At 38.9% G+C, this 26,551-nt stretch overlaps 1 protein-coding gene across 2 annotated transcripts in view; it reads left to right on the forward strand.

Moving 5' to 3' along the window:
- Window positions 1-26,551, forward strand: part of RGL1 (ral guanine nucleotide dissociation stimulator like 1) — a 156,905-nt gene that overhangs the window by 23,661 nt on the left and 106,693 nt on the right. Inside the window, exon 3 of one of the 2 annotated variants that reach the window (XM_036755958.1) lies at window positions 9,097-9,111. The exons of the other annotated variant lie outside the window; for it this stretch is intronic. Within the exon in view, the coding sequence (XP_036611853.1) occupies window positions 9,097-9,111 (15 nt within the window). The remainder of the gene's footprint in view (window positions 1-9,096; window positions 9,112-26,551) is intronic. 2 annotated transcript variants of the gene reach the window in all.

Consider the following 26,551-nt stretch of genomic DNA (forward strand, 5'->3'; position numbering starts at 1 on the left):
TTTTTGTTTTTTTGGCAAAAATACTGGAGTGGTTTTCCATTTCCTTCTCCAGCTCATTTTAAGATGAGGAAACTGAGACAAACAGGTTTAAATGACTTGCCCAGGGACACACAGACAGTAAGGGTTTGAGGCCAGATTTGAAATGAGAAAGATGAGTCTTCCTGAGTACAGGCCTGACATTCTCCAGTGTATCACCTAGCTGCTGTACATAATAGATGCTTAATAAATATTTGTTGAAGTAGAAATAAGTAGGCAATACAATATTTTCACAAGCAATTTATTCAACAAATTTATTGAATGCTGTATATGCAAAGTGTTGGGAGAGATACAAAGACTAAAATACTACATTGTTTCTGGCCTCAAAGAGCTTGTCTTTTCTTTCTAGGGAAGATCAAGCATGCTCACAAATAGCTACATCACAAAATGCCTGAGAATGATATTAAGAAATTGCTTTGAGTTCAGAAGATCACCTCCAGTTAGAATTTCACTCAGGGATTGCTTTAGGAAAGAAGTAATACTTGGACTGAACTGGACCTTGAAGGATGGGTAGTATTTGAACAGATAGTGAAGGTGGGAAGAGAATGAGCAAAAAGGCAGAGTAAAATCAATAAGCATTTACCATATGCTAGGCACAGTGCTAAGTTCTGGAAATAGAAATTAAAAACAAGAGCCAGCCCTTGCCTTCAAGGAGCCTTCAGTCTAACAGGAAAAGACAACACATAAAAGAAACATGGAAAGGGGGGTTGGGAGAAAGAAGGTATCCATTTGGGGGCACAGTGGAGAAAGAAGACCAAGAGTCAGGAACAGAGCCCAGAGAGGAGTGAAGCAGGGAGCTTTGCTGGGGATTCTGGCAGGAACTTACCAAGCGGAGGAAGGGGCTGCAGGGGTGGGGAGATACTACAGGGTGAGAAGGCTGCTGGGTTGTGATAGAGAAAGACTCCTAGAGAGTCAGCAGTGACAAGTGTGGATAAAAAGCTGTTGAGGATTAGACTAGACAGGTAGGTTTGGCCACATTTTCTTGTGACCTATGTTTGCGTTACCTTTTTTAGTTTGAAAGTCAATTTCCTTCATAGAGGAAGTATAGGAATTTTACCTGTGATTTCATTGTTAAGAGGAAGCTTCCCTTACTAATTCAGGCCAGCACTTTTCCTGCAATCTATGGAGCATGGAGAGGTTCAGTGACTTTCCCATGGCCAGAATGTGTTTGAAGCAGGATTTGAACCCCAGCTTTTCATGTTTTCCAGGACGGTTTCCCCCCACTTTGTCATACTGCTTCACTGACACAGAAAACTGAAGCAAAAAAAAAATCAGTAGTTCTGTCACTGCTGTTGTTTTGCTTTTAACCTTATACTGTCTGCTTTATGCATTATTCTTGCTCTGAACATAATTTTTAAGTATGCCTTTATTTTTATTCCTTCGCATTTTTCACAAGCCAACTCTCATTTTGGCCTTTAGCCTTCCTAAAACTATTCTTATAGTTCTGCACTACTTTCCCCCTTTGTTTTGTGTGTTTTCTTCCATCTTTTTGTATATTAATGCTGCCATTGACACTGGAAGGGTATGTCAACCACTTCCCCATGGTTCCACTAACCATCCCTATAAGAGTTCAAAGTCAAATGGCACCCCCATGACCACCATTTTTCTATTTATGTTGTCTTTCCCATTAGAATGTAAGCTTCTGTGCAAAGGTTCTCTCCCTTTAACTTTTGTATTTGTAACCCTAGTATTTAGAACAGTGCTTGGCATCTAGTAAGCACTTAATACATCTCATTCATTCATTCACTTCCCTTTTGAATTGAAGCTTAGATTTAGACATATGCCAACAATGATTTCTTTTTGTATCTGTCCTTTTTTTTCTTTCTTTGGATTGCTTCTGATTGTATTATCAGAATTTTTATTTTAAAAGCTTTCGGTTTCTCTTAAGGCTTCTTCTCTTTTAGAGGTTATAGGTTTGGGAACCTATTTGAATTTGCTTTCCTAAAATCTAGGATACATATCTGACTATGCCTGCATAACGTACTCTTTCTTGGTTATTATGAACTCTAAGGTGGCATGACCACTTTCTCCCAAGGTTCTTTCATTTCCACTTAACCATCCAATCCTTCCTTGGTCAGATTCAGTCTAGAGTGGCAATTCTTCTTTTGTTTCTTCTTGGTAGGGGAATGGAAAGAAAGGAATGAATGAGAGGGAAATTAGGAGGCAGAATCAATAGGACTTAATGACAGTTGGATAGATAGGAGAGGAAGACATTAAAGATAATATTAAGTTCTATCACCTGAATGACAGGGAGAATGGGAGTTCTATTCACAATAATTCAACCATTCAGTTCAACAGATATTAAGTATTTACTATGGGGAAAACTGAGTCAGCAAAAGGGGTTAGCTGAGGGAAGGTCAGTCAGTCATATGAGATGATCAAAGTGGTTTTAGCTTGAGGCACTAGGAGAATACTTAAAAAGAATGTCCAACATATAGTTAGAAATGCAATACTAGAGTTTGGGAGGAAGGTAGGAAAGAGAGAAGAAAGAATTATTTGCGTGGAGGTGATATTTGAAGCCAAAGCAGTAGATGAGAATGTAAATGGAGAGAATATGTATAAATTAAAGAGAAGCATATTTGTTCAATTGAGACAGAGAAAGATGGTCAATGAGATGGCAGGGGAATGAGGAGAGTGCAGCATTGCTAAAGCTGAGAGGGCAAGTTTTAATTAAGAGTGGATGCATAACTGTGTCCCATGTCACAAGTGAAGACTAAAAAAAGGAAGTTAATATTGGACAGTCCTAATCTTTTCAGTAAAGTAGAATGTGAGGTCCTCTGCCAGGAATGAAATTTCTTTCGATGAAATTTCTACAGAGATGGTATGGGACAGGTGTTGAGAAATGTGAAAGAGAGCCCATGAGAAGTTAATAAGAGGATAGTTGAACAGCAGCAAACCTCCATTTGAGGCTATTTAGCAGGAATTTAGTTCAATTTTGCAACTTTCTTCAGGAATATTTGACAGCTGGTGAATGATAGCAAAGAAAATATATGATGGGGGTGATTCAGGGTTGGAGATTTTTATGGCTGGCTCAGTAGAAAGTCAAGGGAGTGAACAATTCTCTAATTGAAATGGGTGATCCATGTTAAGTGAAAGGCAAGTGAAGCCAAAAAGGGGGCACATGAATTGGGAGCCTAGAAAGTAATAGAGACACCAGAAGTCACAATGATGTTCAAGTGTTGTTCAGTAGGTAAGGAGAATGTAGGAGAGGTAGAAGATAAGGAAGTTGTTGTGGTCAGAGAAGGGGAGCTCTAGTCCTGAGGTCCTTAAGGTGTTACAGCTCTAAGTAAGGATGAGGTCCAAGGGATTGACTGGGCCAGTGGGTGGCTAAAAGAGAATAGAGATGAAGGACACTGGAATTAAGGGGATTAAGGAGCACTAAGCAGTCCACAGGGTCAGGTGAATCATCAGTATTATTGTTTTCACAATCATTACAGTCAGTAAACAAGGAAAATTTGAGTCTTAAAGTATTATGTTGAGCGGTAACAGTGACACCCTCCATTTCCCCAAGTTTTGTGTGTTGTTCTACCAATCCAAGAGAAAATAGTTAAAACAATTTGTTTTGTCTTTGAAGCACTCATCTTCAAGAATTCTCCAACTGACCCATGTAATTTCAATGTGGAGTAGGTTGCAGGACAATCACTCCCCACTCCTTCCTTCTTTGGTCTGCTTTTTCTCCCTCTGGGAGGGCACCTGAAGCAAAGCAAAGTATGTAACAACCCATGCTTTCTGATAAAATATTCTGCCTTTCTATCAGTACACATCCCCTCTGTCTGTACCACATTGTCTATTCCATCTTGACTTGAGAAAACAACAATGCAGTAGTTCATAGAGATTATAGTGCAATATGATGGGTCCCCCAGATGGTGGGAGCAGCGTTGGGAAACAAGGGTTGTTAAGCTACAATTTGGTCTATAGTTTCTTTGAATTTATAGAAAGAAAATTTCTGTTTCCATGGACAGTCTCTATCCTTATCTCTCATAAGCACTATTCCAAAGTGCCACATTCAAGTCTATGAAATTATGTAGAAGGCTATTCATATATATTTTAATGCAAGTAATATATACCTAATCAGCCCTGTCAGCATGAATGCAGTGAGCTTTTCCCAGGAAGTACAGTGACTCACAATTTGGCAACATTGGAGCCAGACTGGAATGGAGGATGTTTCCCTATGACTCCTAGGTCACCTTCTTGTATCTGTTCTGAACTAGTAGGACCCTTTACTAATCACTAACCCTCTTTAGCCTTTTCATGAGAATAGCAATTAGAAGGTGTATCTTTGTCTGGGGATGAAGCAGGCAGAACACAAGATGTTGGAGGTTGGGGTGTATACCAGATCTGTTGCTTTAGCTCCATTCTCCATAAAGGGCAGTTAAAACCACAAAGGGAAAACAAGTCCCCTTGAAATGAAATTTATAGGGGTGTGTTAGGCAGCAATCTATCCAGAGACCATTTTCCAATTAAAATTTCATTACTGCTTTTCTTGCCATTTTTATATTCCCCTTCCCTCTCTCCCTGGGCTTATTTCGTACCCACAACATGTGACCTGACTTTCTTATCCCTCAGAGTTACAACAGAAGGAAGACACCCAGAAGCAGGGAAAAGGAGAAAGCCCTGGGAGATCTTGGTGGCATCACTTAACAGCAAAGAGCCTTTATTTTGAAGTAATGGAAAACATACTTGATAATGTATGAGCCTTTTAAAAACAATATACCAGAAGCAAGACTTAGTAAGATCAGGTAGTTCCCCAAACCTAGAGTTGAATATAAGATGACAGTTAAGCATAGCCAACATCTATAGTTCCTAGCAATAAGTGGAATCCATGCAAATGAGCACCTCCTTCCTTGGTCAAGAAGCATTTATGAAGTACTTGCTACGTTCTGGGCACTGCACTGAATGCTCGAGATACAAAGAAAAGCAAAAACATGGTCTTTGCCCTAATGAGCTCCTACTGGAGTGGGGCAAGGGGGATGTGCAGATAACCGGGCGCACGCAAGCTCTATACAGTGTAAATGGTAGGTGACCTTAAGGGAATGCACTAGCAGTGTGTGCAGGGTGGGGTGGGGGGAGGTAAGGGAGGCAGCAAGGAGAGACTTCTAGCAGAAGGTAGGATTTAAGCAGAGTCTGGAAGGAGGCCAAGGAAGCCAGGAGGCTGAAGTGGGGAAGAAGAGCATGCCCAAGGTGGCAGACAGCCAGTGAAAAGCATGGAATTGAGTGATGATGTGTCACACATGAGAAGCAAGAAGCAGGAAGTGTAACTAGAATGTAAAATAAATGTAAAGGAGTAAAATGTAAAAGGGAAAAGGGGCCAGGTTACAATGGACTTTGAAAGCAGAACAGAATATTTTCTATTTGATCCTGGAGGTGTGGTGTGTATGCCATAGTCATATATGTGCTTTAGGAAAATCACTTTAATAGCTGAGTGATGATGATAATGATAATAATAGCCAGCATTTATATAGTGCTTTAATGTTTTCAAAGTGCTCATTTTATCCTCACAACAACCTTGGGAGATCGCTTTTATTATGATCCCCATTTTATAGAGGAGGAGCCTGAGTCAGACAGAAGTTCAGTGACACAGGTCACACAGCTGGGAAGTTTTGAGGCAGAATTTGAATTTGGATTCAGTGCTCTCTCCATATCACTGCCCAGGATGGACCGGAGTAAGGAAAGCTGTGAAGCAGGGAGACTTTTACGGTAGTCGAGGCATGAGATAATGAGTGCCACCAACACTTGGGTGGGTGGCTCTGCGAGTAGAAATAAAGTGGCTTCTCTGAGGGATGTAAGAGTCAGGATCATAGATTTAGTGCTAGAATGAACATGAGAGGTCACGTGATTCTACATCTTCATTTTACAGATCAAGAAACTGAGGCCCAGAAAGGTTAAGTGATTTGTCCTACGTCATACAGGTATTAAACAGCAGGGCAAGATTTGAACCCATTTCCTTTGACTCCAAAATACAACATAATGCCCATTGCAAAATGTAAAGATTCTAACTTCCACTTCTTTTAATGTAGTCTGTTCACAATGCTCTGCTTTCCTAGCCAATTTGAATTTTTCTCTTCTACTATATTAGACTAGAGGAGCTCCTTATTATGCCCATAGAAGGAAGGATAAATGGATTTTTGTGTCATTTTCTATTGAATTCTCCCTTTTGTTTCTGTTATTGATTTATTATTTATTACTTGTATTTCCAATGCTTAACAAAAATTCAACTTATTCTTCTTCAGTTTGGGGAAAACATTAGCATAAGTTGCTTATGAATTTTTGTCTATAAGCCAGGGCAAAATTGAATTAGAATGATCTTCTCCTAACCTTCAGAATCATTCCTATAGGTGAAAATTTGCCAGAGATAAGGGTGAAATGATTACATTGCAGAAAGCTTTGAATCTAGGAGTAGAAGTAGAAGGCTGTCTACCTCCTTAGCTCCTTATGTTATTTCTGTTTGGGGTAACTTCTAGAAGCATTGTAATGGAGTGTGGGATGGGGCTAATAGGGAGGGACTCATCTTTATAACTAGAGATGGTAGCATCTATATCCATCTATCCATATGTATACATGCATGTATGTGGAAAGTGAATGCCATATGCAAAACCGTTCTAAGAGGTGTGGCAAATAAAAAGATACTGTTCCTATTCTGTAGGAGTTTAATGTGTAATAATGCTGATAAGACATAAAGAAAATAACCTTAAAAAGCAATATATGCTTATTAAATGCTTAATGGTTATAGTGGCGAGAAGATCAGAGGAGGAGAGTTTAATTCAGGCTGTAGTTCTCTTAGAAAGCTTTGCCTAGGAGTTGGCGTCTGAGCCGAACCCAGAAGGACAGAAAGGAATTGGCTATATGGAGGGAGCAGTAGGTTTTGCCTGATGAGGACCCTGTATAAAAGCATGGAGATGAGAGATTGAGCTCTGGGTGTGCTTGGAACACTCTGAATAGATCAGTTTGATGAGAATGGATAGGTTCATTCATTTAGGTGAATGGCCAGTAATAAGGTTGAAAAGGTAGGCTACAGTTAATTGTGGAAGGCTTAGAATTTTCAGTTAAGGAGTTAGTCTGCAGGCAATTAAGACATACTGAAGGTTTTTGAATAAAGCAGTGACCTTAGTCAACAAGCATTTATTAACCACTTACTATCTACTGTGCTAAATTAAGGGCTTTGCATTAGCAAAATGGTACTGAAAAAAATGGTGCTAGCCTGAAATGTAGGATGCACTGAAGGGAGGAGAGATTAGAGGTGAAGATACTAATTTTAGGAATAATTAGGAATGTACTGTATTGGACATTAAGCAATAAAGTCTTGAGCCAGGATGGGAATGGAAACAATAGGAGAAACATTTAAGAGAATGTAGGAGGATTTGGTAACTGATTAGATTTGGAGAGTAAGGAGGGAAGAGTCCAAAATGTAAAATTCTGAAGTTTTGAGTCTAGGACATTGAGAAGAGATTGGTAGCCCCATTGATGAAAATCAAGAAGAGGAGCTAGTCTTGATGGGACAGAGGCACAGCTAAATGTGATTTTAGACATGTTGAGTTTGAGGTGGTAAGAAGTTCAAGTGAAATGTATCTAATAGGCAATTGTAAATGGGAGACCAGATCTGGAAAGAGAAGAAAGGATTATAGATAAGAGTACATTGAAAATCTTGCAAGTAGAAATGAGTCATGGGAGTGAGAGAAAGTGAAGGCAGCTAAAGATGAATCCTTAAAGAAGTTTACAGTTAACCGTTGGGAAGGGGGAGGGGCCAATGAAGAAAACTAAGAATGAGAAGCAGTGCCTAGAACAAAGTGAACACCCAATAAGTGCTTGGTGATTGATTATTTGATTCATGAGAGGTTAGAGGTCAGAGGAAAAAGAGAAGGTGTGGTCAGCAATGCCAAGTTCTACCCCCAAAGTCCAGGAGAAGGAGGATTGAGGAGAAAAGCCAAAATTAGCATAGATGATTAGGAAGTCACTGGTGACTCTGGAGAGTGCTAAACTGTTTTGTTTTGGTCACATGATGGAAGTGGAAGTCAGATTATCCTAGGGATTAGGAAGTAAATGGATTGTAAGGAAATGGAGGCAGCAAATGTATGTCCCTAGAGGTGACAGGGAGGTCGAGTGAAGGATTTTTTTCAAGATAGGGGAGAACAGTGTTTCTTTGAAAATGTGCGTGTGGGGGAAGGGGCCAGTGGAGAGAGAAAGATTCGAGATGCTAGAAACAGAAGAGATTATTCAGGGAGTGAGGTCCTGGGGGGAAATGGAAAGGATGAAATCAAGAACAACAGTAAAGGGATTAACCTTTGGAAAGGAGTAGAAGGAGGTGAGGAGGAGATACTTTTAAAGGCTTGTTTGTTGTAAGAAAGGAAGATGAGAGGGTTTTTGTGGGATTTCAGTCTTTATCAGTAATTAATTAATCAAAATGATTTATGTGCCAGGCACTGTGCCAGGTGGGGGTACAAATAAAAAGAATGAATCAATCTCTAGTAATGGAGGAGACGTACACACGTAAACATACATGGAATAGAAATACAGGGAACATCTGCAAATAAATACGAAGTACTTAAGTTCACTGTCCTTTGAGAGGAAGGGCACTAACAGTTAAGGAAATCAGAAAAAGTTTCACGTAGGAGGTACTTGAACACCAACACCATTTGAAGAGATTGGTAATAGCACCTGCCTCCCAGTCTTGTTGGGAGGATAAAATTTGCGCGCACAGACACACAGACACACACACACACACACACACACACACACACACACATATAAAGCATTTTGCAAACCTTGAAGTGCTATATAAATGCAAACTATTTTTTTTCTACCACCAAAACTGTCTTTGCCTCCTGTTTCCTGGTTTCTGTCTTCATCACTCCTGAGATAATTTTCCAAAGATTATCAAGAATCTGTATTTATTGTTAAAATCCTGGTTCTCTAACTTACTACTTACGTAAACTTGTGTTAGTCATTTAACTTCATCACGAAAAGGATGACTAGATGACTTCTGAGTTTCCTTCCAGCTCCAAACTCTCTTTATGTATTTCTTCCTGAAAAAATACAATGTCATTTCCCTCCTTTTCCTTCTAGGTTTCTGCTGGCTTGGTGAGCATTACTCCATTACCCACGACTTCCTCTTTGACACACTCTGTAACCTCAGCCATGCTGGCACTTTTGGTGGATACCTTGGTGTTTCTTCTTCTTTCCCCAGCTATTACTCCTGGCTTGGCCCTTTTGCCACAATGATCACCTCACTGGAGAAGCTTATGCACATGCATGATTTCATTTATCCCTTACATATGAGATCCCAAGGCAAAAACACTAGGTTTAGAATCAGGACCTGTTTTTAAATCCCATCTCTGATAACTTCCTAAGGGTGTGAGCAAGTCATGGAATTTCCCTGGACCTCAGTCTCATCTGTAAAAAGATCAAGTTGGACAAGATGATGGATGATCATTAGATCCTAGGTACAGTGCAAAGAGTACCAGCTCAAGAGTCAGAGGACCTGAGTTCAAACCCTGCCTCCAGTGCTTACTGTAAACCTTTGTGACCTTGGGCAAGTTAATCGAACTCCCTAGATATCGGTATCTACATCTCTAAAAGGAGGCTGTTTGAGTAAGTGGCTTCTGAGGTCCCTTCCACTTCTAGATCTATGACTTTTGAAGGTCTCCCAGGTCTCTATCTCTAGTTCTGATTTCTCTTCCCCTGATATTCCTGGATTTCTCCTATTTAGTAGATGCCTTGCTATCACTAACAAAGCATGTGCCTATTTCAGTGTAAAGTGATACAGTTACTTGCATACTCTAAGGAAAGCACCAGAGAAGAAAGATGGAACTTGGGGTGTCAGGAAAGCTGAGTGTTAAGCTATTATTAGTTATTAAACTATTATTAGCCACTAAGGTTTTTCTTAGACATTTTGGCCAAGATGTTTAACCTCTCTGGGCCTTATTTTACTCATTAGTGAAATAAAGGGGTTGAACTAAATATTTTTCTAAGGTCCCTTATAGCTTTAACATTCATTGATTTTGTGATATCAATAGATTTATTATATATATGCCAAGTTTCTTATTATTCATAGTTGATGACCTACTTATCACTAAGACTCATGGCTTCAGCATGATGTAATAGGGAAGTTTGCACGTCTGGAAGTCAGAAAGCTTTTGCCACTGTCACTGTCTTTGCGTTGTTAGGCTATCCACAACATGTGCTCATTGGTCTTCCTTATGTACAAAATCAAATCATTGGTCTAAATGAGGGGTTCTTAACCTGGAGTACAAGGGATCCCTAGAGGTCCATGAACATAGATGGGAAAAAATTTACTTTATTTTTACTTTATTTTCAGTGATCTCTAACTGAAATTTAGCATTTCCTTTAATTATGGATATAGGCAATAAACATGATTCTGAGAAGGGTTCATAGATTTTACCAGAGTGGTCTATTATACTGAATCTGATCTCAGAATCTGTCTCCTGCACATATGTGTGTATGTGTATATCTATCGAAGAAGTTGGTGTTAATATAGACAGTGAATTGATTGTATGTGTGTGTATGTGTGTGTTTAACTCATTGTCCATATTTACACTAACTTCTTCCTCTGCAAAAGTAGCAGGCTTGTTCCAAGTCTTAACTATGCCATCCTTGTACTACCAAATCTACCCCCTTACTGATAATCCTCCAGTCTCTGCCACACTAACTTATTTTGTAGAGAGCAGCAATAATCATCTTAACTTTATGACTCTCTTTAGTACCTTTGAAGTTCTTCTCAGTCTTGAGCACTACTGCATGGTGCCAAGTCTATTTCCTTTTCTGTATTTTTCTACCTTTTAAATACTTTAGACCCCCATCATGTCTCACCTTAATCTTTTTATGAGGCTAAACATGAACTGGATGCTTCAACCTATTTTTATATGGTATAATTAATATCCATTCACCTTACCATCTTGCTCTTCTGGAAGCTCTCCAACTTGTCAATGTCCTTAAACCATGGTGCCCAGAACTGAGTGTATGTGACATTTGTGATCTAACCAGGGCAGGGTAAAACAGGACCTCCCTTGTTCTGTATGCTGAGTTCCTGTTAAATCACTTTAGAACTTCATTAGTATTTTTGGATGCTACCTCACACTATTGAGCTTGTTATCCATCAAAATGTATACCATTGCTTTACCAACTCTACCTCATTTTGTACTTGGATGGTTGATCTTTTCACCTCAAATTTAGGATTTTACATTGAACCCATTATTGAGCAAGCATCTGTTTAGTACCTATCATGGGCAACACACTGTGCTAAGTCCTGGAAACACAAAGCAAAACAAAAAGTAGTCCCTGCCCCCAAGAAGCTTAAATTCTACTGGGTGGATAGAACATGTTCATTCATCAATATACAAAATAACTTTAGATTTATTCTTATAAAATTTAATTTAAAATTATAGCTGGTCAAAATGTTTTTGTTTCTCAATTTTTATAACCATTGTGTTTAGCCCCATCAATTTTGTGTCACTTGTGGCTTTGATAAAATTTCTATCTGTGCTGTCATTCAAGTCACTGATAAAAAGGTACAACTGAACAATTCTAAGGGCAGAACATTGAGACATTATACTAGAAACCTTTCTTTAGGCTAACCTTGATTCATTAACCATTACTTTTTGTGTCCATTTATTTAATCAATTCTAAACCTATTTACCATCTTCTAACCCACCTATCATCTTGTCCACAAATATACTGTGAGACACTTTGTCGAATGCCTTGCTAAAATAAGAATTCTAATAATTTCTACATTTCCGGAGTCTTTTAAGGCTTATGAAATGCTTTCCTCAAAACTTTATGAAGAAACCCAGGTAAACTATCTCTACATTATTGCCCTAATCTGTCATTCTATTAATCCACAAAAGCAGGAAATGAAGTTATTCTGGATGACTCAAACCAAGATATTTGTACTCTAACTCTAAACCACACTGAATTTCTAAAGTTTTTAATAAACTGGAAAGAGAATAATTTATGATCATAATCAGGAATCTGAGTTATTTAAAGAAATATACATTATAAACTATAATAGCTTGTCATTTCTGAAGTGTTTAAGGTTCACAAAGTGCTTTTCTTCTAGTACCTCCTTCTGAGGTAGGTAAAACAATATTTTTACTCCCAATTTACAGATGAGTAGATTGATGCAGCATGCTTAATAAGTGTCTTCAGTGGGATTCAGTTAATTGCTAAACATTTTTTAAATAAACACCCATTCTGTGCTAGGAACTATGTGAAATGCTGAAGATATGAAGAAAGGCAAAAGACAATCCCTGTTCTCAAGGAGCTTGCTGTCTAATGGGTAATTCAGGCTGAGATCTCTTTGTTCCAAGTCCAATGAACTTTCTACCAAGCCATGCTTGTTGCCTCTTATATGTTGTTTAGAAAGGTTGGGAAACTTGTAATACATTTTAGATCTATCTCATCAAAAATAGCTAACATTAAAAAAGTTTCAGCATATAAAGCATTCAATTTCACTTATCTGGAAGATTTGCTTATATGTAATAGTGGATTCCTTAACAGTTCTAGATAATAAAGCAAAATTTAAATAAAATTTTGTCTCCCCCCATCCCAGCCCTATATCTAGGCATACTCCTTTCCATTTTCATTAGCTGAAGTCCCTAAATCTGTTGGCAGGCATATGTCCTTCCTACCCACACCGTGTGGCCTTGGGCCTGCCTATCTTCTAGGCAGATGTTGCTGAGCCATTTAAGTTTGGGAACTGTAGAGAAGATATGTGGTGGCCTCATGCCAGCAGGACTGAATTGGAATGAATTTTCCTGGGGTGGGAAACCAGGAGACCTGGATTTCTTTCCAGATGAGCATTTGCTTTGTCATGTGGCTGTGTATGTATTCATTTTTTTTTCCTCTCCTGGTGCAATCAGTCAATCCTGGATATGCATACAAATGCTTGCTCTGTGTCTAGGAGGTTACCTGTCCTCCACAAGTGTTAGTGAATTTGAGAAGTATTGTCTTGATTTTTCCCACTGCTAGTCATTTCTGAAGTGTTTAAGGACTACACGTCCATTTATTCTGTTCCTCCACATTCTCATTCTAATTCATGTAAAAAAATAGATCCTCACACCTCACTTCCTTATTTCCAATAGTAACAATAGCTATTCACATTATTTTCATGACTTTATGTGATTTTCAGCTTTGGTCCTATGAACAATGCAGTTGACTGTGTAAAGCTGTGCACTCTGAAGGGAAGTTCATTTTCTTGGATCCCATTAGGGCAGCAGAGCAACATCAGTTATGCAATATGTTTGTGCAGTGATATTTGTTATGTAATATAATGATCATTTACTGCCAGATGCTAAATCCATCTTAAATTTAGGAGTATTGTATCCCCCTCCAGGGACAGCGCTTTCTTTGTTTGTATCAAATAAGCAGTCAGTGATTATTAGCTTAACAATTAAGTTAAATCACATCTCTGCAAAGGGAAATGTTGCAACCTTTGTGTGTGTGTGTGTGTGTGTATTTCTGGGAATCTAAACATGCAATTACTACTGTAACATAACTATTATACCTTTCTCACAAGAGAAGTTTATGTTTTGTTTGCTTTAGACAGTTATAATTTCCCATAATTCCATGACCTCTATCTCATTAATATCAGTCTAAATATTTGCCTGTAGGCAATTCTTGTCATATGAAATGGCCACGTACAACCATTTCTCTCTAGAAATTCATCAAGCTCCTGATAACGTCAGTGGTAATAGCAGTAAGCACTAAGGACATTGATCAATGGCAGTGGGCATTCACAGTTTATGATTCATCATTATCTTAGGGACCCAGTTTGGTGTAGTGGATCAAAAGAGATCTGTGCTCACACTTTTGTTCTGACACTAGCTGTTAGTTTTATTGTAGCGATTGCACTTGGTGCCACAAGTGAGATATTACTATTATTACTATCGCACTATATTATTATAAAATATTACTGTCTTAGGGGCAGCACTTGAAAACAGTTGGCTTCAGTACAAGAGGCGTGTTTCTTTCGTTACTATTAGATGCTGGTTATTTTCGTTCTCTTTGAAACCCATGATGCACACACACTCTTCATTAATGAGCGTAGTGTATAAGAGAGTGTGAAGTTCCTCAGAGATAAAGCTCTCTCCGCTGTTTGTATGTGGGAAGGTTTTGTGGGATAGAAGGTTCATCTGTTTTTCAGCTGGCTTGAGATGGCATGTTATAGGTACCGTAGAGAGTATCTTTCTCTCCAAGTAGTTGAGGAAACCCTTATTAACTCTTGTGCAGCCTGTTCCTAGGCAGATTCTGAGAGAAGAAAGGAATTCATCATCAGGAAGATGCAAGTAAAGTGATCTTGGAGGTGAAAGGGGGACAAGATGGGCTTGAGAGATGAGCTGAGTAGGCAGTTAATTGAAAAGTAGACCGGAGAAAACAATCAATTATTCATTGCAGATCAGATGTAGCGTCCCCCAGTCTTGTTCTTGATACACTCAAACATCTTCAGAGATCATAGCATTGTAGATTTAGAGCTAGTAGAGGTCATCTAGTTCAACCTGACACAGATGAGGAAATCATCCCCATAGAGGATAAGTCAAATGCCCAAAGTTCTCATTGGTTATGGTAAGTAGCAGAGTCAGGTTTTGAACTGGGGTCTTTGTTTTCAGACACCTATTTGCTTTTTTTTTTTAAGTATGTAAAGCAAGTACAAATCATTTATTTCTTATAGGAAGAACTGACTAGAGAAACTGCTTCCTTCACTCTAATATTTGTTTGCATGCTCATTTGTCTCCTGTAATGATTCATGGCTTCAACTTATTTTTTGAAGTTGACACTTGTTTATAAACATTTTTTGAAATCTAGGTTGGATGACAAAATCTGATTTTAGATATTACCCTTATACCACATGGCTGATTCGTTAGCTTGTATATCCGTTTCCTGATACTTCCATTCATTGCAGTAAATAATACAAAAAAGTGCATATTTACTTTCTATTTGAAATTGATATAAATGCTTGAAGAGAAAAATAATAAATTTAGTCGTTGGTTGAAGGTAGTTAGTGGATTGAATAAGAAAGAAGTCTGGTTGAGATATGACTCAAGGAGGCAGAAAAGACCCAACAATTTCCAAAAAGAAGGCCTGTAGAAAGGCCATTTGATCTTGTCTCTTGGTTGAGCTGTAAGTAGTAATTTTTACAGCTAGAGCAAGTGGCAGGGAATTTTGGATGTGGGGATGGGGCAAGAGAGAAACCCCCTCTCCCCAAACATTGTGAAGTCACTGCCAAGGGGACTAGAACAAGGGCTGATCTCTGACAGGGGAAGAACTCACCTGCAATCAGGGCTACCACAGAGAGAAAACTATCTTATCCTAATTATCTTGGTAACTGGGTGCTAAGCTCAGTTGTTTCTAGCTGCTGAACTAACTTTATCCTCTAAATTTCAGTGGTCTGGGCAAAGCCCTATCATCTCTACTCTAGTTTCAGTTCTATATTTGGGTCATTTTGGTCATCCTCCACCTTTTGCTCTCTCTAGCATCATTCACTAAAAGAATGGAATTTATTATGAGGCATTTCTATTGTTGACCCAGTCCAAGGGAGGGCTTCTTTACAAGCACGAGAAGGTTCCTTAAGTGGTTTTCACCTATAATACAATCCTGCAGCATGGGCTCTGAGACAGTGCAGTATGGTGAGGCTTCACTGAATTTGTTTACTTCAATAACAAAAGCTTTGCTCGTTGTAAATTTGTAGATGTCAAGCAAAGCTTTGTGTGCAAAGCTTAGAACCTGGCATGGGAGAAAGAAGTTAGAACAGCTCCAAATGAAATCCCGACTCAACTTTTGTACTGCATCTTTCATGCAGAAAGTATTGGAAACTACTTGGCAGTCCACACTTAACACAGTAAACTTGCAATATATTTGCACTTGTATCACATAGCTGGCTGTTTAACTTGTGTATTCATTTCCTCTAATACTCACTCCCATTCTGCACAGTAAGAAGTCAAAACAAGTGCATATTCCCACTCTGTGTTTTCAAAGTGAGCAGTTGGCTGGATAGCATTTCAATCTGACAGAACAATTGAAGCAATGTAAGTTTCAGAGAAAGAGAGATCTCTTTTATGTTTAGTTTGATTCAGTGTCTGATTCTGGATTGGAAGAGAATATTTTAGGTGGTAAGGCCATAGCAGGAGACCTAAGTAACATTTAAATCTTGGTAACTAAGTACAGAATTTGGTATAAACCAGAAAGAGAGTTCATAGCAATCAAGGGTTCATTAATCTAAAGCTAAGAGGGACCTTAGATGTTTAGTCTCACCATTCCATTTTACACATGAGGAAAATGAGCTTCAGAGAGGTGAAGCCACTCATCCAAGGTCACACAGGAAGTTGTAAAGCTGCGCTTTGAACCCATGTCCTCTGACTCCCCAGTCACTTCTCTTTCCCTGCGCCATACTGTTAGTTTGGCAGATTCATTTTAGGTCCTCAGTTTCAGATCCTCTTCTATACTTCAAATTGTTCATTCAATTCAGAAGAAAGATACAGCTTTGCACATTCATAAATTTGGATCTGCTCAAAGAATATGACATTTGGTTATTTTAATTGGTTGAATTTGGAAATGTTATAACATTTATAACATAAATAAATGTTATAACAATCATAAGGATTCTAGGATTAGAATTCCTGTGGTAATGTTATCACTTAGCTTATTAAATTAGCTTGAAGTAAGCAAATGCTATACTAGTTAGTAGTCACTTGAATTGTGACCTCTATATAGAGGGTCTTCATTTAGTCTTAATCCATGTTCATTTATGTAAGGAGCACTCACTGAGCTCAGTAGAATGAACATCAACATGAATCACACGGTTAGTTTGAGAGCACCCCAGCAAACTCGACCCTCAAGAAGTGATCTAAGAAGACATCTCCCCTTGCTCCTTGCAGAGGTCAGTTTCTATTCATTTAGAACTGTACCTTTTGAATTAACATTTCCTCTCTTTTATTCTCTTTCCTTAAAGATATGTGTCAGTGTTTCCCAGTCTGCTTCTTCATCCTGTCAAGATTTATAGCTGTATCCTGCAATCAATCAGATTGTCAGTCTATCTTCATTCCTTATTCTTATTTTTTAAAATATATTTTATTTCATTAAATATTTCCCAATTGCGTGTAAAAATTTTGTAACATTCGTTTTTTAAAATTTTGAGTTCTAAATTCTCTCCCTCCAGCCCCTCCCCTCCTTGAGAAGACAAGCAATTTGATATTGATTATACATGTGAAGTTATGCAAAACATAATTCCACATTAGCTATTTTGCAAAAGAAAACAGACCAAAAAAAGAGAAAATGGAAATTTTCAGAAGTATGCTTCAATCTGCATTCAAGCCCATCAGTTCTTTCTCTGGCAGTGGCTAACATTTTTCATCGTGGGTCCTTTGGAGTCATCTTGGATAATCGTCTTGATCAGAGTAGTTAAGTCTTTCACAGTTGATCACCTTTCTGATATTTCTGTTAATGTGTACATGGTTCTCATGGTTCTGCTCACTTCAATTAGCATGAGTTCATTTAAGAGTTCCCAGGTTTTTCTGAAACCATCCTGCTCATCATTTCTTCTAGCACAATAGTATTCCATCACAATGGTATACCACAACTTGTTTAGCCATACCAACTGATGAGCATTCCCTCAATTTCCAATTCTTTGCCACCACAAAAAGAGCTGCTATCAATGCTTTTGTACAAATAGGTCATTTCCCCTCTTGTGTGACCCCCATTCTTGTTAAAAAGGAGCGGGTGAGTATCTTTAGATTGGAGCAAAGACTTGACTTGGTGAGTAGAGGAATCAAACAATAAACTTAGAAACCAAGTGAAAACAGCCAGAGGGTAATTCAGAGCTTGGTCCTGGCACCCAGACTCCTGGAATGAAACTGCCTCTGCTGCTACTTCTTCTGCTGACTTAGGGATCTTCAAGACCACCCACTCCAACCCACTCATTTTTAATGGATGAGGACACTGAGGACCAAGTTAGGGAAGAGACTTGCCCCAGGTCACAGAGCCATTAAGTGTCAAGAGTCAAGACATCCCTTCAAGACCTGGACTTCACAATTCATCTTGTGAAATGGGCTTTACCTGGGCCCATTTTAGAAACAGATTTAAAGAAGCCCTGGTGCATTATATAAACATAAAATCATACAATTCTTAGAACTAGAAGGGACTCTATGGTTGCCTTTTCTCTGAATGTTCTCCGGGTTATCAGTGTTCTTCCTAAAATGAAGAGCACAGAACTGAACACAGGTAATGATCGATCTGATCAAAATAAGGTAGAGAGAGATGGTCACTTCTAATCTCGAACACAGTACTTCTCTAATAGAGATATATTATGCTGTTTCACATTAGTTTTTTTGGGCTGCCAAATCACATTTTTTATTCATACAGACTTCACAGTCCACTAAAATCATCAGGTCATTTTCATACATTTGCTATCTATGCATATACACTTCTCCTATCTCATATTTTTGAAGTTTTTTTTTAAACACAAGTTTAAGATTATATATTTATGCCTTAGTAGATCCTATGTTATATTTTAGCCTTCTGAGCCTGATTCTGTCATTCATTTGATGTTAACTTCTCCTCCTGGCTTTGTGTCATTCACAAGTTTAAGAAAGAAAGAAAGACAGAAAGAAAGAGCGGGCATTTATTAAGTACTTCCTATGTGCCAGAGACAGTGTCACGTGCTGGGGATACAAATGCAAGCAAGTAAGACAGTCCCTGCCTTCAAGAAGCTTATATTCTAATGAGGAAGACAACAAATGAGAGTGGGAGGGGGCAGTATACTTTGAGCAGCGCAGTGTAGAGATGGCTAGGAAATGGCGTGAGGTGCTAGTCCCCAGCCAGACAAGTAAAAAGCTAACTTAGCAGAGTTAGGGGGCCAAGGACTAGAGGCTATGGTTGAATTGGGAGGTGGGGAGAAAGGCGAGATTATGATGATGTCAAGAGTATAGGAAATGTGAGGGGATGACGGAGAAGGGCCATCTGTGCCTCGAAGTCATTGCCAAAAATTGTGTTTGCATTGATAGAATTTGCAGATGAGTTGTTGGGCGGCGTGAGGGAAGGACATAGGGGAGAGAACAACAAAAGAGATCACTAGATGCTGAAGTCCAGGGAAGTAATTATTTCATTACCCTTTTAATAAAAAGGCTCTGGTTTTATGTCTTAAATGTGGATAATTGCTGATAACAATAATAACAGACTGTTTTCCTTGCTGAAAACTGAGCTATTTCTGTGATAGAGAAAAAAGAAGAGAATGTTCTCTTTATGGCATGACCAGAAATACCCATGTGGTTGATCAGGCACGTATCAAATTTTTTGAGTTTAAGGTATTAGGAAATTTCGTTCCGTTTCTCACTCTATCCCCAAAAGTAAGGGGGAAGTGAATCTATCATTCTCACTGGGCAGTTGGGAGAGTGAGCCCTATGGAGCTGTCTGTGAAATTTGAGATGTTTTGGGAAAGGCTTCCATATTTTAGGGCTATTTCTTTGTAGAGTGAGCTTCAGAATATTATGAGGGCATGCAGTAGCTCACAGATTGTGAGGTGATTTCTTTTTGGTTATTGGCTTTATTCACACTGAGTATGGTTCTTTAAAATTAATTTTTATTGAAGTCTTTTGTTTTTTTGCACAATCATAGCTTTCCCTAGTATCCTTCCTCCTCCCCCTCCCAGAGCGCCACCCCATATAACAAATAGTATGTTTTCATACAATAAAAAAGAAGAGGAAACAATCAGCACATCCAACCAACACTTTGAAAAAAGTCCTCTATTTGTCTCTAATGTTGAGTTTGTACCCAATTTATGATTTTTCCCCCTCTTCCATTGTAAACACAGTACTCTGTTCAGTTATTTCAGCTTAAGCTTTTTTAAGGTGGCCCTATTTTCACCAACTCTCCTCCCTTTACACTCAAATCCCCTACTCTCCCATTTGTTAATTCTTTTTCTGGTTTTGGAGTTTTGCTTATTAGTTCCTTTTTTCTTGCTCTTATTTGGTTATTTCTTTCCTTCTTTTTTCCCTTCTCAGTTAAATAGTCAAGTAGAATCTTCCTCTCTTTCCCAAATGAAATTTGTTTTCTTTGTTAGTATTTTTTAAATTTTACTTTCTGTACCTTTTTATTTTTTAAATATTTTTCCCCAATTGCATGTAAAAGAAATTCATTTTTTAAAATTTAGAGTTCCAAATTCTTTTCTTCCCTCCCTCCATGCTACCCCTCCTTGAGAAGGTAAGCAATTTGATATGTTATACGTGTCTGCACCTTTTTAAAGAAAACATTCTTTCCTACATTCTCTTCATTATTTATCTTCTCTTTTTTCTATTCTAGACATTTATTTTTTAGTTTATGATCCTTATACTTATTTAATCTTCTCTATATTCCTCATGAAATTAAAAATTTTGAGATATCTTTTTTGGGTTCTGTCCTCCACACAATTTCTGTTATTGCCTTATAGACATTGCCCCGGTCCTCCTTTTTGTTGTTGTTGCTATGCTTCACTCTTAGAAAAAATAGCAATTTCTATAGGTGGTAGAGAACACATTGCCCTCTTATAAGATCCTTTCACTATCTATGATTGTGCATTATATTATTGACCTGTGTCCTCCCATTTGTCATTCCAACCCCCCTTTTGTCTCAAGTATCTCATCCTGGGGTTCATTTCCTCTCATTTTTCTGGGTGTCATTTGCCCCTTGGGGCTCTAATTCCCCTTTTTTTCTGAGGCAGGATGAATAGTCCTTTTAAACTCCTACAGATAAATACCCACGGTAAAGCCCCCATCTCTCTTTATAAAATGTATTTCTTCACCCATAGGAGCATTCATCAGTGGCACCCCCAACAACTATGAAAACAGGGCTTCTTTCTTTCTCCCTTTTTCAATTATTACTTTGAGCTCCTCTCCCATTCTTCTGTAGACTTCCTTCTTCATCAGAGTTATTTTATTTTCCCTTCATTGTTAAACTTTGGCTTGATTAGAGTACATCGCTTATTCAACAGAATTGTTAAATTTAACTACTTTCCTATTTGTCCTGGAATTCATAGCCTTGGATTTTTTCTTTTTTCTTCCTGGAGCTGATCTATAGATTCTTCCAACTGGCACTTTGTTTTCTGTATTCAGAAGTTATGGGAAATTTTCTTGTATTATTTCTTACCTTATAGTGTTCAGATTTTTTGACTTGCCATGTTCTTCTAGGAGACCTATAAAGTGACTATGCATCCTAGCTTCAAGAGCATTGTATGTTTTGCTTAGGTGGAGAGCAGTGTTTCTTTTAATGATAATGCTTTTGTCTTCTCTTCCATATTGGTGTTTCAGTTTTACATATTTGTATTACCAACCAGTTATCTTTTTTTTTTTTTTGGTGAGACTTGCTACCATGGATTCAAGTTTTCCTATTCTGCCAATTAGTTCTACTGTATAGGCCATAAATTACTCTCAAAAGTCTTATTTACTCTTAAGCCATTTTGTAACAGCATGCTATGTTTCCATGCTCTCCTCAAAAAATTCACAGGGTCCTCTGCTTTATCTTTTCCTTTGTTTTGCAATATTGATTCATAGATGCTTGCACTCTCTTATTAGACCTGGAGGCCATATTTCCTTCAGCTGTTAATGTCTTCCATGATGATTTATCTGCTTATGCTCAAGGTCTTCGAGTTTTCATCCTCTTGAGATCTTTGATCATTTCATTCTCTGCTGCTCCTTCCCCACCCCCCCTCCATTTTCCCCTATTACTCACTTTCTGACTTTCTCTCTCTTTTGATGGCTGTTTCCCTGGGGGCTAGATTAATCCTCTCTGCCTCCTCCCATACTGGGCAATTCACTGCGCCAAGGTCTCTGTCCCAAGTCACTTCTGGGAGAACAGAACTGACCTTGCCTGGATGCTGGGCTCTTCCTTCTACTGTGTTCTGCCCCCTACTTCTTCCTCCTTTTCTCAGTTCTTTGGTCTAGTAGCTCAGAAAAGTCCCATGGCAGCTCTCACAGCCTGAGCAAATTTCTTCCATTTGTATTTTGGGTCTCTCTGGTACTGGGAGAAGGGAAGAGCTAAGGAGTAGAGTTGAACTCTTATAAGTCCAGACATATATTCTGCCTTGTTCCTTCTTCAGTTCTTCAGTCCTATGGCCCAGTAGCACAGAGCACCAGCACCCAGCTATCATAATCTGAGAAAATTTCTGCCATTTGGAGTTGGGATCTCCATGACACTGGGTGAGGGGAAGTATAAGCCCAGAAAAGTTTCCTCTGTTCCTCCACTAGGGCTGAACCCTGTTGCATCACAGAGTACTGCCAAAGGGCTATGCAGTCTAAGGATGTTTCTTACATTTGGAGTTAGGGCACTGGGAAGAGGGAGAGAGTATGAGATGTGGAGTTGTGTTCTTTTGCAAGCCCTAGCTTGGCTTGTGAAACATCATTGTCAGGCAAGTGATGGCCAGTGGGGGAGTAGTGCTGAGTGAACACTCCTTAGAGATTAGGAAATATTGACCATTTCTGTTCACCAACTTTTTACCTTGTTTGAGTTTTTATGGAACCAAACGATGGAAACAACTGAAATCACCTTATGTCTGCCACATAATTTCTATTTTAGAGAGGTTTGAGAGGTTGCGAGGATCAGAGAAAATGTTTAGTTTGCCATCCTGTTGGTCATGTGACACCAGTACCGAGTATTATTGAGTTGTAGTCTCTCATATAGCACTACCACCTGCCAGTCTTTTCAGACTGAGATTGGCCAGGCTTTGAAATGGAATGGATTCAGGAAAGCTGGGATAGTTTGAATTCATAAGGTGAAGACCATAGACATTTTGTATTTTTTAAAATTGTTTTTATTTCATTAAATATTTCCCCATTATATATTAAAATTTTTAACAATCATTTAAAAAATTTTTGAGTTCCAAATTCTCTCCCTCCCGTCCTGCTCTCCCCTCCTTGAGAAGGCAAGCAATTATACAGCACATTTTGTATTAATAGTGAAATGGATGTATGGCTAGGAAAAGGATAAAGGATGAAGTTGTGGTTTGGTAAGACCACTTTGGCTGCTAAAACATGTATAATGACATGTGTAGTTATTTTAGCAAACATGATAGCAGTATTTTAATATGGAACTGGAAATGGGGAACTCTAAACCATGTATTGTCTTATACCTCCTGACTTCTGAGAGGCAAGGAGGAAGCTTGTGATGTAATTTACAAATTAGAAAATTGAGGCACAAAGTTTCAGTTGCTTCACAGAATCATGTAACTTGAACAGCAATCTAGTTCAACTCATACCGTAACAAGAAGCCCTCTTCCAACATACCTGATAAATGGTCATCAGTTAGTCTCCAGACATTTATTAAACACTTAGCAGACACCAGAACCTGTGCTAAGTGCTGGAAATACAAATACAAACAAAAAGACAGTCCCTGCCTGCAAGAACTTAATATTCTAATGAGGGAAGACAAATATAAAAGGAAACTAAAGGTGCTGTAAGGTGGGAGAGGGATTACCTATAAGCAGAGTTGGCAGAGAAGGACCCAGAGAGTCAAGCCCAAAGCTGGCTTGGGCACTTTCCTTAAAATGGAGGTTCTGGGAGGAACCAACCAATCAGAGGAAGGATCCATGGGAACCTTTGAAGAACTCTAAGAAGGGAGGACTCACCACCTCCTAAAGTAGCTGAGTTGTGCAGTGGATAGAGCACTGGGCTTGGAGTTAGAAAGACTTGAATTAAAATCTGAGCATAGACACTCCCTAGCTACGTGACTGGGCAAGTTACAACCTCTCTTTACCTCAGTTTCCCTATATGTAAAATGAGGATGATCATAACATCAACTTCTTAGTGTTGTTATGAGGATCAAGTGAGACAATATCTGTCAAATGCTTAGGCACTTAATAAATGCTTGTTTTCTTCCTTCCCCATTCTATTGCTGGCCAGCTTTCGTAGTTAGTTAAGAAGTTTTTATGCATAAGCCAGCATAACTTTGCTTCTTTCCAACTTTTCCTCATTGCTCCTAGTCTTGCCTTCTAGCACCAAACAGAACAAGCCCACTTTTTTCCCACATGGCATCCCTTCAAAAACTTGAAGACTGATATCATCCCCACCCTACTACAATTTACAAAAAGGTCTTCTCTGCTGCCAGTCTTAGCATCCTCATTTCCTTCAGCTGATCCTCATGAAATGATTTTTTAAAAAATTATTTAGTATTTTATTTTATGGAATAATTTTAAGTCCCTTTACATAGAACTGTCTTCAGTTTACAAAAAATCACTACAATCTTTTTTCTTTTTTTGGCAAATAAACTACTTCCTAGTCATGGCTCCTCCATCCTATACTTGTGAAGGTGTCTTTTTGAACCCAAGTGGCAGATTTCCTCTATGTCATGTAAGAAGTCAGCAATAAACATGGAAATTGAACTCAGGATTTATCACGCTGCATGTTCTGGCTACCCTAGTCATTGAATAAAGTGACTTTTTCCTCTTTAATCAGCAATCTCTTTCTACAACGTCCTTTTCATTCTTGAATCAGTAGCATGGAAATCAGGGAAGCCTTTTGAAACCTTGGCAATTGTCACAATGAAGGAGATGGGGATCTGGGTCAGACAAGTATGGATGAGTTTGCTACATATTGATGATAAAATAAGAAATCAGAGTCAATACCTAGAGGTATTCATGGGCAGTGCTAGATAACAAAATTCCCTGTTCTAGGGGACTTGCAGACTCTGGGAACCCCCTGGAGACCAGAGCCTAATTTCTAATAGAGAGCTTTGATACGGGATCCTCAACAGGAGAATACACAGTTCTGTATATTTTTATTACAGATTCTATGACATCTTCCATGAAAACATTTGTGCTAACAGGAGAAACTTGATTGAATTCCATTTTACTATTGGCAGCATTGTGCATTCTTGAAAGTGATACTGCTTTAAAGGTCACAATCCATTGGCCATCCATGTACTATAGTGGGTTTCCCTGTAAGGATACAAGTGTGGTGACAAATTGAACATCCAGTGGGCAAAGAGAGCAAATGTTCCATCGATAGGAATAGGATTGCAGCAGGGCTTTCTGTAAAAACTGTAAGTGGCCCCTATGCCTCGTCATACTTACATGCTAGCTGATGGCTTGCTTATGTGGCCAGTATGGGAGTCTCCTTTTTGGTTCCAAACTAAGAATTACCACAATGGACTCCATTTTGTACTGATACATCATGCTTCCAGATGTCTTCTCCTGGTGCTTATCCTTTCCTTGACGTTGACTCTTTCCCCATTGGTGATAACTATAGAACCAGAGCTCCAGAGCTGGAAGGGACCTGAGAGGCCTTTGAATCCAACTCCTTCATTTTATAGATGAGGCAGCAGAAGCACAGAGAGGTTAAGTGACTTTCCCCAGGTTACATAGTGAGTAACTGAGGTAGAATTTGAACTCAGATCTTCCTGACTCCAAATCCAGTGCCCTGTCCGTTCTACTCCACTCCTTTGCTAATCAGCTAGCATTTATATAGAGCTTTTGTTTTTCCAAATTGCTTATCAGATTTGATCATCTGCAATACCTGCTGAACTATATACTGTCATTATGTCAAACCCATCTTGGACCCCACTCATGGTAGCACAGTGCTATCGATAGAAGAGGTACCAAACAACAATGTTGAATTTCAACGCCCTAAACTGTGTGTGTGTGTGTGTGTGTGTGTGTGTGTGTGTGCGCGCGCGTGTGTGTGTGTGTGTCCTGGATTTATGCATACAGGCTTTGCCATCATCTCATTAAGTGCCACTTTGCATTCTTCTTTCTCTGGAGGTGAGTAATGCCTTTGGAGGGAAAGGGAGATTTAAACTTTATAAAAGATGCTTAAGTGATGCAGTGGGATGATCAGGCTTTAGTTTGGCAGTGACCTTAAGGGTTCTTGGATACCTAATGTTTCTTTCAGACTTTTCTCCATTCTGGGCTAAAGAGACTTGGAAATTCACATGTTGTGGAGATGGTGATAATGGAATCCAGTACTTTTTTATATAGCTTTTAAAAATGTTAGGCTTGAATGTTAGGCTATTTAAGTAGTCATGCCCCAGATAGCACTCATTATTGGCTTGGCTTGGCCTGACCAATGTCTGGTTTTTTTTTCTTTAGCTGATATTTGTATAGAACTTTAATATTTACAAAGCACTTTACAAATATCTCATTTGATTTGCACACAAACCCTGGGAGCTAGGTTCTATTATTATCCCTGTTTTGCAGATAAGGAAAGTGAGGCAGATCGCAGTTAAGTACCATGTCCAAGGTCTCACAGCTATTAAGGGTCTGAGTCAAGATTTTAACTCAGTGGAAGCCTGCTGGGCCCATAACCCAGAGGCTTATGGGTTGAAACTATCCTCTGCTAATTTTGGGGCACAGTGGATAGTGCTCTGGGCCTGGAATCAGGACTCATCCAGTTCAAATCTGACCTCAGACACTTACTAGCTGCATGACCCTGGGCAAGTTGCTTCACCCTGTTTGCCTCAATTAAATGTCAAACCACTGTAGTATCTTTGCCAAGAAGACCCCAAATGGGCTTATGAAGAGTTGGACATGACTGAGAAACTACTGAACAAC

This window comes from Trichosurus vulpecula, chromosome 4, assembly GCF_011100635.1.
Source record: "Trichosurus vulpecula isolate mTriVul1 chromosome 4, mTriVul1.pri, whole genome shotgun sequence".
Lineage (NCBI taxonomy): Eukaryota > Metazoa > Chordata > Mammalia > Diprotodontia > Phalangeridae > Trichosurus > Trichosurus vulpecula.